Here is a 12766-nt window from a genome sequence, read left to right on the forward strand (position 1 = left end):
CTATTGTCCCTCTAACCACTCTGACATCAAAGCAAATGCGATAAAAAATCACATCAAACACTTATCATCAAAACACTAGCCCTATCATACTTTTAAAACTCACCTCACTGTGATGATACATTTGAAGAAAGAACTCCAACAGCAGGTTGAAACAGTGTAAAACATGGTTGTTGTGGATGTTGTTTCAAAGCCTAACACAACGAAATGGACAGTGCTTTCTAAGGTGATGATGAATTCAAACCTTAAATCAGTTTTATGTTTTTCTGTTATGCATATTAGAGCTTATGCATTGCCATATGAGTACAAGCCTAAAAAAAAACTGCCTACGGCATATTATGCATGGCAGAAAAACATACAACTCATTTAAGATGGTTTTGGTACATAATTAGTCTAGCCTATACTCCAAAATTAAACAAATTTGAGTAATCACTGTTGAGTGTGGAGTGTATTATTATGCATACTGGATGGACTGGTTACCTTATGCTATGCTCCAAAGAGTCTGGGAGAGAACGTATAGCCCTAGGCGATGCTGTTGGTTCATTGATTGTGCAGGGCTGCTTACAGTTAGTGTATAATTAGTGAATTTGTATTTGATTTTGAATAGGCTATTAATAGGACATTTTTTATCTTTTCATAATTAATTGACCGACAGCTATAAAGAATCGGTCACCACTATGCATTTCCATCTCCTCCTATCTCTCCTTTACTCCTGTCTTGAGCGCACAGACAGGCTGTCAACATTTTAATGAAATATGTTTTGTTGCGAAAACATGCTACGATTGATGTTCCCAAACATATTTCACTTGGTTTCCCAAACTAAGCACTGGGTAGCTGCAGGAACAATGTTGGAGAGCGCCCATGGCATACAGAGTTTGGGAGAATATCACCTATCGGGCAGCGAGAGCATGCTCATCAAACAGTGGTTGATGCATAGAGTGAAATAAGTGTTCTTATATTTATTTCTCAGCTGCTCATATTAAGCACATGCTCCGCTATAAAACCGAAGTAGCCTACAAAACAGGCCGGCAGGAAAGAGCGCATCCTCCCTTCACTAGGCTATTGGAGTGCATACATATGACATGTATTTTTCCCCCTGTTCCTGTACCATTTGATAATGGTCCATTCTAAATCAAAAATAATTTAACATATTAGTAAAGACAAGATTAAATTGAGAATAGTCTGATGGGTGAAAATATGATAACTTGATGAGAGAATAGCTGTGCAGCCTGAGGCATGGAACAGAGCAAGCTGTTTTTGCTACTTTCTCAAATCATCAATAGCCTATAGTCGCACCATGCAGCCCATACAGTGGGGGAAAAAAGTATTTAGTCAGCCATCAATTGTGCAAGTTCTCCCACTTAAAAAGATGAGAGAGGCCTGTAATTTTCATCATAGGTACACGTCAACTATGACAGACAAATTGAGAAAAAAAAATCCAGAAAATCACATTGTAGGATTTTTAATGAATTTATTTGCAAATTATGGTGGAAAATAAGTATTTGGTCACCTACAAACAAGCAAGATTTCTGGCTCTCACAGACCTGTAACTTCTTCTTTAAGAGGCTCCTCTGTCCTCCACTCATTACCTGTATTAATGGCACCAGTTTGAACTTGTTATCAGTATAAAAGACACCTGTCCACAACCTCAAACAGTCACACTCCAAACTCCACTATGGCCAAGACCAAAGAGCTGTCAAAGGACACCAGAAACAAAATTGTAGACCTGCACCAGGCTGGGAAGACTGAATCTGCAATAGGGAAGCAGCTTGGTTTGAAGAAATCAGCTGTGGGAGCAATTATTAGGAAATGGAAGACATACAAGACCACTGATAATCTCCCTCGATCTGGGGCTCCACGCAAGATCTCACCCCGTGGGGTCAAAATGATCACAGGAACGGTGAGCAAAAATCCCAGAACCACACTGGGGGACCTAGTGAATGACCTGCAGAGAGCTGGGACCAAAGTAACAAAGCCTACCATCAGTAACATACTACGCCGCCAGGGACTCAAATCCTGCAGTGCCAGACGTGTCCCCCTGCTTAAGCCAGTACATGTCCAGGCCCGTCTGAAGTTTGCTAGAGTGCATTTGGATGATCCAGAAGAGGCTTGGGAGAATGTCATATGGTCAGATGAAACCAAAATATTACTTTTTGGTAAAAACTCAACTCGTCGTGTTTGGAGGACAAAGAATGCTGAGTTGCATCCAAAGAACACCATACCTACCGTGAAGCATGGGGGTGGAAACATCATGCTTTGGGGCTGTTTTTCTGCAAAGGGACCAGGACGACTGATCCGTGTAAAGGAAAGAATGAATGGGGCCATGTATCGTGAGATTTTGAGTGAAAACCTCCTTCCATCAGCAAGGGCATTGAAGATGAAACGTGGCTGGGTATTTCAGCATGACAATGATCCCAAACACACCGCCCGGGCAACGAAGGAGTGGCTTCGTAAGAAGCATTTCAAGGTCCTGGAGTGGCCTAGCCAGTCTCCAGATCTCAACCCCATAGAAAATCTTTGGAGGGAGTTGAAAGTCTGTGTTGCCCAGCGACAGCCCAAAAAACATCACTGCTCTAGAGGAGATCTGCATGGAGGAATGGGCCAAAATACCAGCAACAGTGTGTGAAAACCTTGTGAAGACTTACAGAAAACGTTTGACCTGTGTCATTGCCAACAAAGGGTATATAAAAAAGTATTGAGAAACTTTTGTTATTGACCAAATACTTATTTTCCACCATAATTTGCAAATAAATTCATTAAAAATCCTATAATGTGATTTTATGGAAAAAAAATTCTCATTTTGTCTGTCATAGTTGACGTGTACCCATGATGAAAATTACAGGCCTCTCTCATCTTTTTAAGTGGGAGAACTTGCACAATTGGTGGCTGACTAAATACTTTTTTCCCCCACTGTATGTTTTGATTTCTAAGACATTCTAAGGTTTGTATCATTCACAACTAAAGTTGCCAAATAACTCTAAATCTAGCATATAGGACCTGTTTCAAATGATCACTTGTACGCTCAACATAGCCACTTCATATGCGCACTCGCTCTGTAATGGGAAAAATATTATGTATATTTTATTAAGCTAAGTTCAATTATATTCTTCTTATTATAAAATCAGATAAAATAAAATAATGGCATGGGACTTATAAGCATATCTTGTCAGCTAAATTAACAAGCCTACAGCCTTTGGCATGGAGCATAGCCAGATAACATAGGTCTACAGTAGGCCAACACATATTCTGTTATTTGGAAATACATTCTCTTCATATCATAATGTTTCTTTAGATCTGACAAAAAATAAATTATGGGTTTATTGTGATGGTGTATATTAAATTGATTTATTATACTTTTTTAAATGTAGACGTTCAAAAGGCACGCATCAGCGGCTTGTATGCCTAGAGGCCTGGATATGCTAAACCTGTTAAAGTTAATTAACGGTCAATTACCATAAGACCAGCAGACTTTTGCATGACAATAACTGGCTGACAAAATGACCACCACAGCCCTTTGCACAGCCTCATGTCGCAAGGATTTGTACACAATTCCTGGAAGCTGAAAATGTCCCAGTTCTTCCATGGCCTGTATACTCACCAGACATGTCACCCATTGAGCATGTTTGGAATGCTCTGGATCGATGTGTACAACAGCGTGACCCAGTTCCCGTCAATATCCAGCAACTTCGCACAGCCATTGAAGAGGACTGGGACAATATTCCACAGGCCACAATCAACAGCCTGATCAACTCTATGCGAAGGAGATGTGTCGCGCTGCATGAGGCAAATGGTGGTCACACCAGATACTGACTGGTTTTCTGATCCACACCCCTACCTTTTTTTAAAGGTATCTGTGACCAACAGATGCATATCTGTATTCCCAGTCATGTGAAATCCATAGTTTCGGGACTAATTTATTTATTTCAATTGACTGATTTCCTTTTATGAACTGTAACTCAGTAAAATCTTTGAAATTGTATATTTATAATTATATGCAGTCCACAAGAAACCGCAACAGATAACTGATAATGTAAGATACTAATTGCATAAACAACGTAACAGGAGTATAGTACAGTAATAAACTAACCTCATTAGAACAACACTTCTATATGTTATGATTATTCTACCATAATTGTTCCATTAACTTAGGCGATCTTAAATTCACCAATGTGAAAAACAACACTTTTGGAGACTATAGTGGTTGTTTAGAAATGTTAATTCTGGCCGAGACGGGATTCGAACTGTGGACCATTAATTTTCCTTATTTTTTCCTAATTGCTCCAGGGTCGCCGTTGATAATGGCAGACCCTGGCCGTGACCCCACTCTCCGAGGGTGTCTCAGGGAGATTTGGGATATGCAAAAAAACAAAACATTTCCATTTCACACGTGTAAAATACACACTTGTACATGTATGAAATAGAACAAATATAAGCACCCATAATTATTATTACAAGGTCACCAACTCAAGGCTGTGAGCTCAAGGCTACATGACTACAAGATCAAAACTTCAAAGTCACAAAATATCACTGGGCACAATGCTCTTCCCTGTGGCGCACCACCACCTCTCCCACAGAGTCGGAGACTCTAGTCAGCAGCTAGGTGACCAAAGCTATACAAGGACAAGGTCACCAACTCACAGCTGTGCGCTCAAGGCTATATGATATGACTATAAAATCACGGACCTCTCCGCCAGGGTCTGAGACTGGTGGCAGTCCCCTCCGGAAACTATGTGGGGGTAGAACTCGGCGGGGAACTCCAGCAGGAGCCTGTCAATCAGACAAAGACGGCCCAGCAGGGCCTGCCAGTTATTGGCCTCCGTCTGGGGCCCCAGGAGGCAGTTCAGGACATAATCCACCCCGCCAATACCGATGGCCCCTGGGAGAGAGGGAGAGACGTTTATAGTGAGTAGTCAGTTGGATCGTTTTTTTATTTGTAAACTGTTGTTAAGACATGAGTGACAGTCACATACATCAATTTGAGTGATATGGGGAGAGCTTTTCACATTTCCGCTGAGCTCCCAGCAGGGATAAATGGGATTTGTAGTTCTTACCTGCTTTGAGGAGCTCTCTGCCCACGGCCAGCTCTCCCACCTGGGCTTTACACAGCTCCAGTAGTGTTGACACTGACAGCTGGCTGGTACGACTGGACATGACACAGAGAAACAACACTCAAAATGTATTTATGTCCATGCTAGACTGCTAATGCTTTTAATTAATTTTGAAATCATACTTTTTCTACAGTTTGTAATCTCTCGTGGACAGACTACGTAAATATATCAGACCAGCGAGATTGTAGTTCTGGGTTAACCAAGATTATACATTGTGCAATTGAGACATATTGAAATGAGACATGGGGAATATAATCTGTTTATTCATGTACTATCAACCTAATGAATACAGTATTATATTACAAGAAAAGGTGGCCATGTTTGAGTCAGTTCTTGAAGATCTACAGTGTATCAGGCTAATTCAAATCTGGACCTCAAAGCCAGTTCCACTGCTGATTTTCATTTGTCCACTCTAAACAAGGATTGATTTAGAGCTGGGACACCAGGTGGGTGCAATTAATTATAAGGTAGAACAGAAAAGAAGCAGTGCTCTGCACCTCCAGGCTTAGATTTGAATACCTCAGATATACAGTATATCATCCAGTATGATCAGTGTGGTGAGTTCAAACAAGTGCATGTCATGTTTTGTATTGCCCACCAGAGGGCACTAGCTACTAGCAGTTGCGGTGAACCACTGACAGGCTCTCATATCTATCCCACTCGTTTGTTTGAGACAGACTTTACCTGTTGGCATCTGCACATTTGACCAGGATAGTCTCCACCACGGGCCGGAGCAGCTGCTGCAGCCGTGAGCGTTCAGACACCGAGTGGCAGGGCGTGTACACCAGCATGGCCCGCAAGGTTTTCTACAGGAAGGGGACAAGAGACCAGGGTTCACATCTACAACTTAAACATATAGCACCGATATTGTTACTGTGTGTCCAGTAAAATTAAAATAAAGATAAAAAAGAGATAAGTATGGTGATATATAGTGTAAAGCTTCATCACAAAATATTAGCTGGCAAACCAATGGCTGAGAACTTACTATCAAGTATGAGTTTAGAACGCTTTATATCAAGCAAAAAAAGTCTAGGCCTAAATAGGGCTGGCACAATTATCTGTGTAACCGACGGTTATTGATGAAGACTGTCATGAAAATAAAATTACCGTAAAAGTTAAAGTTACTGGAAAACACGAGACGGAGAGAAAACAAATCCCTGGGCGTTTAGCAGAGTCAATGAGAAACACAAGACCTCTTGGAGCGCCCTAACGTAACACTGTGGATCGGCGGTGGGACTTTACTGGTTAACTGATAATTGAAGATACTAATTGCATAAACAACGTAACGGGAGTATAGTACAGTAATAAACCAACCTCATTAGAACAACCATAATCGTTCCATTAACTTAGGCGATCTTAAATTCACAAATGTGAAAAACAACACTTTTGGAGACTATAGTGGTTGTTTAGAAATGTTAATTCTGGCCGAGACGGGATTCGAACAGTGGACTTTTAATTTTCCTCCTTTTTTCCTAATTGCTCCAGGGTCGCCGTTGATAATGGCAGACCCTGGCCGTGACCCCACTCTCCGAGGGTGTCTCAGGGAGAGTTGGGATATGCAAAAAAAACATTGCCAATTCACACGTGTATAATACACACTTGTACATGTGTGAAATAGAACAAAATAAGCACCCACCAAGGCTGTGAGCTCAAGACTACAAGATCAAAACTTCGAAGTCACAAAATATCACTGGGCACAATGCTCATCCCTGTGGCGCACCTCCACCTCTCCCCCAGACTGGGAGGAATTGCACTTTTGACCCCGCCGAGTTATGACTCTGTCTATTCCTGTGACAATATGGCTGCCTGGGCCTGACCTCAAGGCCATTAGTGAGGCCTCTGTGGCCTCGGCAGGAGGTGGAGACTTGGTGGTGCTCCGCCCCAGGAGAGGGGTGGAGGTGCTGGGGTCCAGGCGATGCAGCCTGACTCCCAGAGAGAGAGGAGGCGTGGGGAGTGGTGACTGATAGAGCGTTGCAATGGAACGCTGTCCAGAGACAGATTCAAAGTTCTTTCTCACTCTCCCTCTGCCAGGCAGGCAAGGTTAGTCTTTCCTCCCATCACGCTTCCCTCACTATAACTATTTTGTCCCACTCGCTCTTTCACACTCGCACACACTATCTCTCCCTCTCAACCCCCGTTACTCCATGTTCCCCAGTCTACTCCACTCTTAGGAGACAGATCATATCAATAAACAAGCGTTTCGGCAAAACAAACAAACTTCCAATAGGGAAGGCCACCTCACATGGTATGAAAAGGTAATAAAACAGGAGCCCCAACTTCTCAAAGTTCTTGAAATGTTGGCTCTGGCGTTTTCACTTGCTACAAGCTAACGACTTTGCCCCGCGATGCGAGCGCGGTCTTTAACCTGGAACAAAATAGAGCATTTTCAAAGCGACGATTTAAGTCGATCTGGCCCACTCCTCCAAATATGGTGGTGCCTGTGGTATTCTTTGTCCACCCGCCATCACCACCATCCCCTTCTTGGTCTTGATTGAAGAATACAGCAAACACCAAAGTCTGTCTGCTACTAAACACCCTGGAAAGCCCCCCGAGAGGACAGAACTTTTTTTGTTTTCCATAACTGCTGCTCTGCTGAAGCAAAGTGCTGCGGGGAAATGTCGATCTTCCAGACGGCCTGCATTTTTTAAAACACGCACCAAGAACTAGGATCCCATGTGGCTCAGTTGGTAGAGCATGGCGCTTGCAATGCCAGATTGTGTGTTCGACTCCCACAGGAGACCAGTAAAAAAAAGTATGAAAAATGTATACACTTACTACTGTAAGTCGCTCTAGGTAAGAATGATTGCTAAATGACTAATGAAAAAAATTAAATACAAAACTATTGTTCAAAGAGATCATGTAAAAGAAATAGTGAGAAAGACCTTGTTTAGTCTGTCCCTGGTTTGACTCTGTTGAGACTTCCTGGATGTTCAGTGGACTTTAGAGCTAGCCAGACTAGCTTGTTGTTGAAGTGAACTTCAGCACAATTTAAGAGATAACGTTCATCAATGTTGGGTGGGAGGGAGAAGGGTGAAAGCGGAGATCTGGTAGTGCTAACTAATCAATTCCAGAGTACCGATAACAATACTTTTCTTGTGTTCATCACTCTGGGGTGATTGGCAATGAACTGAAGTTACTTGACCATCTATGCATTGCAATCACTGTACAGTACAGTGTATCATTTATCTTTGAAGTGATGGTGATTCCTGGAAATGCATTCCTATTGAGGTTGTTGACCATATCTTTGAGAGTGAAGATATATTCAATATATGGGCCTCTCACTTTAGTGAAGTGCAGTATAAGGAACACGTGTGAATATCAAAAGGCCCAGTCCAGAAACAACCACTAGATGGATCTACAACCATATTTCTTAGACATATCCAATTATTTCCTTTGATCAAATTACAGAGGTTAGTTAGATAATCTCTCATTTAATACATGGGGTCCCAACCCCAAGATTAGCTGTCATCATGGCATCAGCTAATGGGGATCCTAATAAAGATAAACATTTGGGAAACCCTGGGCTAGGGGTTGTTTCTGAATGGGATCTAAGACTTTAAGGGGTCCAAAATGCTTTCCCTGACTTCTGGAGTACGGTACAGTTACATAATTATATAGTAAAACTTCATTCTTAATTTCGTAGGATCTCTGTGGGTACAGTAATATTAAAAAGAGTCTCACCAGTGCGGCCACGTAGATCTTGTAGACAGGGTCGGCACACACCATAGAGAGGACGCTACAGCATGACTCCAACACCACATCACCCGACACCTCTGTACAGCCCGCCCCGGCCCCCAGCCCGGCCCCCGGGCAGGAGTGCTCGCCATTGGCCAGGAGGAGCGCGCCGCTGACGTCATGCAACAGTCGCCGCAGGGCCATCTCCCGGATGTTCCAGTTCCTGGAGAACAGGCAGCCCACCAACTCCATGCCAAACACCTGGAGAGGAGGACACACAAAATGATAACTACGAACGGAATATGGCACTGATCTGATACAGACATCAACTACATGTAAACCCTCTTGGTATGCAAAGGCATGAAGACATTTGGTTTGGTTTGCCTAGTGCAGTGGAACAGTCCCAAAATAGAATGGAATAGTCCCAAAATAGAATGGAACAGTCCCAAAATACAAGCTCAAAAGGTAAATCAAGTATTTTAAAGTATTGTACATATGTATTTGATCCAGGTCTGGTACACATTATTAGACCCCACATCTATCTTTCCACCCCTCTCACCTTGATCCAGGGCTCGGCCAGTTCTTTGTAGGTCTGGGGGATCTGCTGGACCCCGAATTGGGGCTGGGTGAAGTCTCCATCCTGGGAAGATGACCCCCCTCTGGAGTCCCCCTCGCTGTGGGACGATGATGACGCCTGGGGATGACCCACCGCCGCCGCGTTCTCAATGGAGACAGAGGAGGGGTCATGGCTGCCGAGAAAGATGCCAAAGTCAGTCAGTGATGTTTTAGCGACATTTGGGGGACTTTTTAAAATGGTGGCAGTAGACTCAAGGTTTGAATTGTACATTTCAGCATTAGCAGTTTCATGTTTTGAGCAACTGATATTACAATCAGCCTTGGTCAAGAATATGCTGATATAGGCATGGTCAGGAATATAGTTTTCCAAACAGGATGAAATGGGGGGAATTTGTCAAGGGAGAGGGTGGGAAAAATTCCCTTTTCTGAAGACAGCAGGCATCAAACCGGTGAAAAAATCCTAATCCCATCTTTCGAAACTTCCTGTTGGACTGGCACAAGGGTCATTATCATAATTGCGGTTCGAAATGTCTCTGCGAAAAACAACCGGGTACAGTTTCAGAGCAGGGAGGTGGCGAAGAGGGTAACACAGACCCTTTCTGACTGTATTCATGTCTTGAGGGGGGAAAACAACAAGAAATGGGCTTCTATCATTTCATTCCCAGGCAGACGCACAAAACAAGGGCTGGTGCCTCGCTGTCTAGCTCACCTAACCGCGCCGTGGAGAGGATCCAGTTCACGACAAACCTACGAGCACACACAAACGTAGGCTCACGCATAAACGCGCATAAACACACACACACTCACACAGAGAGCCAGGGCGCCAGCATAGGCCCTGGGTACACCCTGCTGAGCATTCTACTTTACCCTGTGGTACTTAAAGTTCAAATAGATTCTTGAGGCTAGTGTAGTTAGCATACATACATGTACTTATGGTAGGACATGAGCTCATTCAGTGCAATATTATACAGTAGTAGAGCATTCAGATATACATATATTGTGTAGAACAGGGCATTAATACATTGAAATGTCTATCGTTCTTAGTTAATTCTATAATGTTTTACAGTGTCTGGCTACATATTTTGAGTGATCCAATTGACATTTTAGTCATTTAGCAGAAACTCTTATCCAGAGCAACTTACAATTAGTGAGTGCATACATTTTTCATACTGGCCCCCCGTGGTTGTTTAGGTGTCGTGTCTTTCATCCCTTGGCTGTAAGGATTGAGAGCTAAGAGGTCTCTAATGGTGGTGTGTGGGGGGGGTCTAATTTGGGGCCTGATTCCTGAACTCCTACCCTGGGCTCAGTTGTTGGCTTCTATTAGCCTTCACTGGATGGCCAATGTTTTACAAGCTCTGACCCAAGCTCTGACCCAACTTTGCTATTTTGTGATTCTTTTGTCATTTATTTGTTACTTTATTTTCAAGAAATGTATCCGCTATGATGAAGTACTTTTGAACACCATAGTACCCTCCAAGCTCATCATTAAGCTTGGGGCCCTGGGTCTGAACCCCGCCCTGTGCAACTGGGTCCTGGACTTCCTGACGGGCTGCCCCCAGGTGGCAAACACCTCCACTTAGCTAATCCTCAACACAGGGGCCCGCTGTAGACAATAAGGGCAGACCCACAAGACATTAACCTCATCTAGATGTACAAAGCAGTACAAGTTTACTGAGTGACTGATTCAAAACAGTAATATTTTCTGCCACAAGTAAAAATAACTAGATAAATACATTTGCAGACCTTTTAGATATTTATTTACCATCACAAGAGGAAATGTAAAATAATGTAAAACAATGTAATACACAGATGAAAAGTGTGATGAAAGGGGAAATAAGAGAAAAAACACAAAGTAAACACCAGTAACGTGAATGAGGAAGAAAGAAAAAACTGCACAACAAATAAATGACCCACTACCCTAGCATATGAATAAGAAAAAAAAGCACACAGCAACAATTTTTTGGGGTGAGACAAACGGGAGACGTTGGTCAGCAGGAATAGACACAATCCATGGTACCATGACATCGTAGACAGACTTTGCTGGACACTGCTGCTGTTTCTGTAACTCCTGCTGCCGTTCCTTTAACTCATCCACCTGCTGCATAATGACAGTGTCCAAAGGATCCTAAGCATCTTCCTTTTCCGGCCATTGGAGCTGGAGGTCGGGGAGATCGGTTTGAGCGCGCCTGGACGGTGGGATGGGTGTTGGTGAGAAGGGCCTGGGCGTTGGGGAGAGGGGCCTGATAGGTGATGAACCAGGTCGGGGAGATGATGAATCAAGGGGCGATGAACCACCTGTAGAGTGGCCCTAAGGGCTCAGCTCTGTCTCTAGACTGTCCAAAACACCACCCCCCTCCAACACCTACAAGCAGATGGCGAATACATTATAATACAATGCAAGCAATCTTAAAACATCTCCATGGGATCCTTTTGAGTTAAAACATTTACCCAAAATAACTTATTTCATAAACATCTCAATCTAATTAGCACATACACACACACAAACACACTACAGTGCATGTGTGTCAGATGTTTGAACTAGCCCTGCTAATCATTATGATAACAACACAGGCACTGAATATTTTCCACTCACAATTTCTCCCATCCAGAAAAGAGCTGATTTCACATGTTCTAACTAGGTCTACTAAAGATAAGATCACAAACACACACACTGTACAAAAGGACTTGGCTGCATGACGAGTACATACCATATCTGGCATATTGGTGTCTGTCTGACGATGTTTCACGTGAACATCAAGCCAATCCAGTTGTCTGACAATCGGTGGGACACACACCAGCGGCAGCCCCACTCCTCGACTCCTTCACCCTTTTCAGATTGCGAACATACCGGTCCCGAATCTTTCTCAATGTTTCTTTGATATCAGTATCGGTGTTCAAATTTCGTGATATCTCCCTCCAGCTGCTGTCTTTTGCTTGCTCGTCCGAATACAACCGCATCGAAGGGTTGTTAAGGTTCTCGTATTGTCTCACCAGCTCACACAGACGCTTCTCAAAACTGGACAGACATAATTGCTCTTAGCAAATCTCGAAATAAAAAGCACAAAAAAGGAAACTTGCAAGTAGTAGAGGCGAAGTAGCAGAACATCCATCTCTTCTGTGTTCATACCAGAAGGGATACTGGAAAATATGTGATGTAGACACAGGGGCGGGACTTCCATTGCAAAACTCACTTAGTACTGCCCCTCAGTCTTCGTAAGGAACGATACGTCAGGTCTCAATTTCCAGGTCGAAAAAAACTGTGTCAAATGACGGAGCGTATTACAAGGAGCCACAACTGTTGTGACGAAAAACGACATTGCAACACTGCACTACGCTACGTCAGCCCTGTTTGCGTATTGTCTGTAGACCCTTTCAGTCCCCTCCTGTACTCCCTGTTCACCCACGACTGC

General features: G+C 43.2%; 1 protein-coding gene across 4 annotated transcripts in view; it reads right to left on the bottom strand.

Annotated features, from left to right (window-relative positions):
* Positions 1 to 12766, bottom strand: part of LOC311100102 (mitogen-activated protein kinase kinase kinase 1-like) — a 116664-nt gene that overhangs the window by 26988 nt on the left and 76910 nt on the right. For all 4 annotated transcript variants that reach the window (XM_084140848.1, XM_084140847.1, XM_084140846.1 and 1 more), the window contains exons 9-13: positions 9340 to 9529; positions 8787 to 9041; positions 5790 to 5911; positions 5049 to 5140; positions 4681 to 4873 (exon numbers count right to left, since the gene is read on the bottom strand). In XM_084140848.1, the coding sequence (XP_083996974.1) occupies positions 4681 to 4873; positions 5049 to 5140; positions 5790 to 5911; positions 8787 to 9041; positions 9340 to 9529 (852 nt within the window). The remainder of the gene's footprint in view (positions 1 to 4680; positions 4874 to 5048; positions 5141 to 5789; positions 5912 to 8786; positions 9042 to 9339; positions 9530 to 12766) is intronic.

The sequence above is a fragment of the Coregonus lavaretus genome, assembly GCF_964263955.1.
Source record: "Coregonus lavaretus genome assembly, chromosome: 24".
NCBI classification, from domain to species: domain Eukaryota; kingdom Metazoa; phylum Chordata; class Actinopteri; order Salmoniformes; family Salmonidae; genus Coregonus; species Coregonus lavaretus.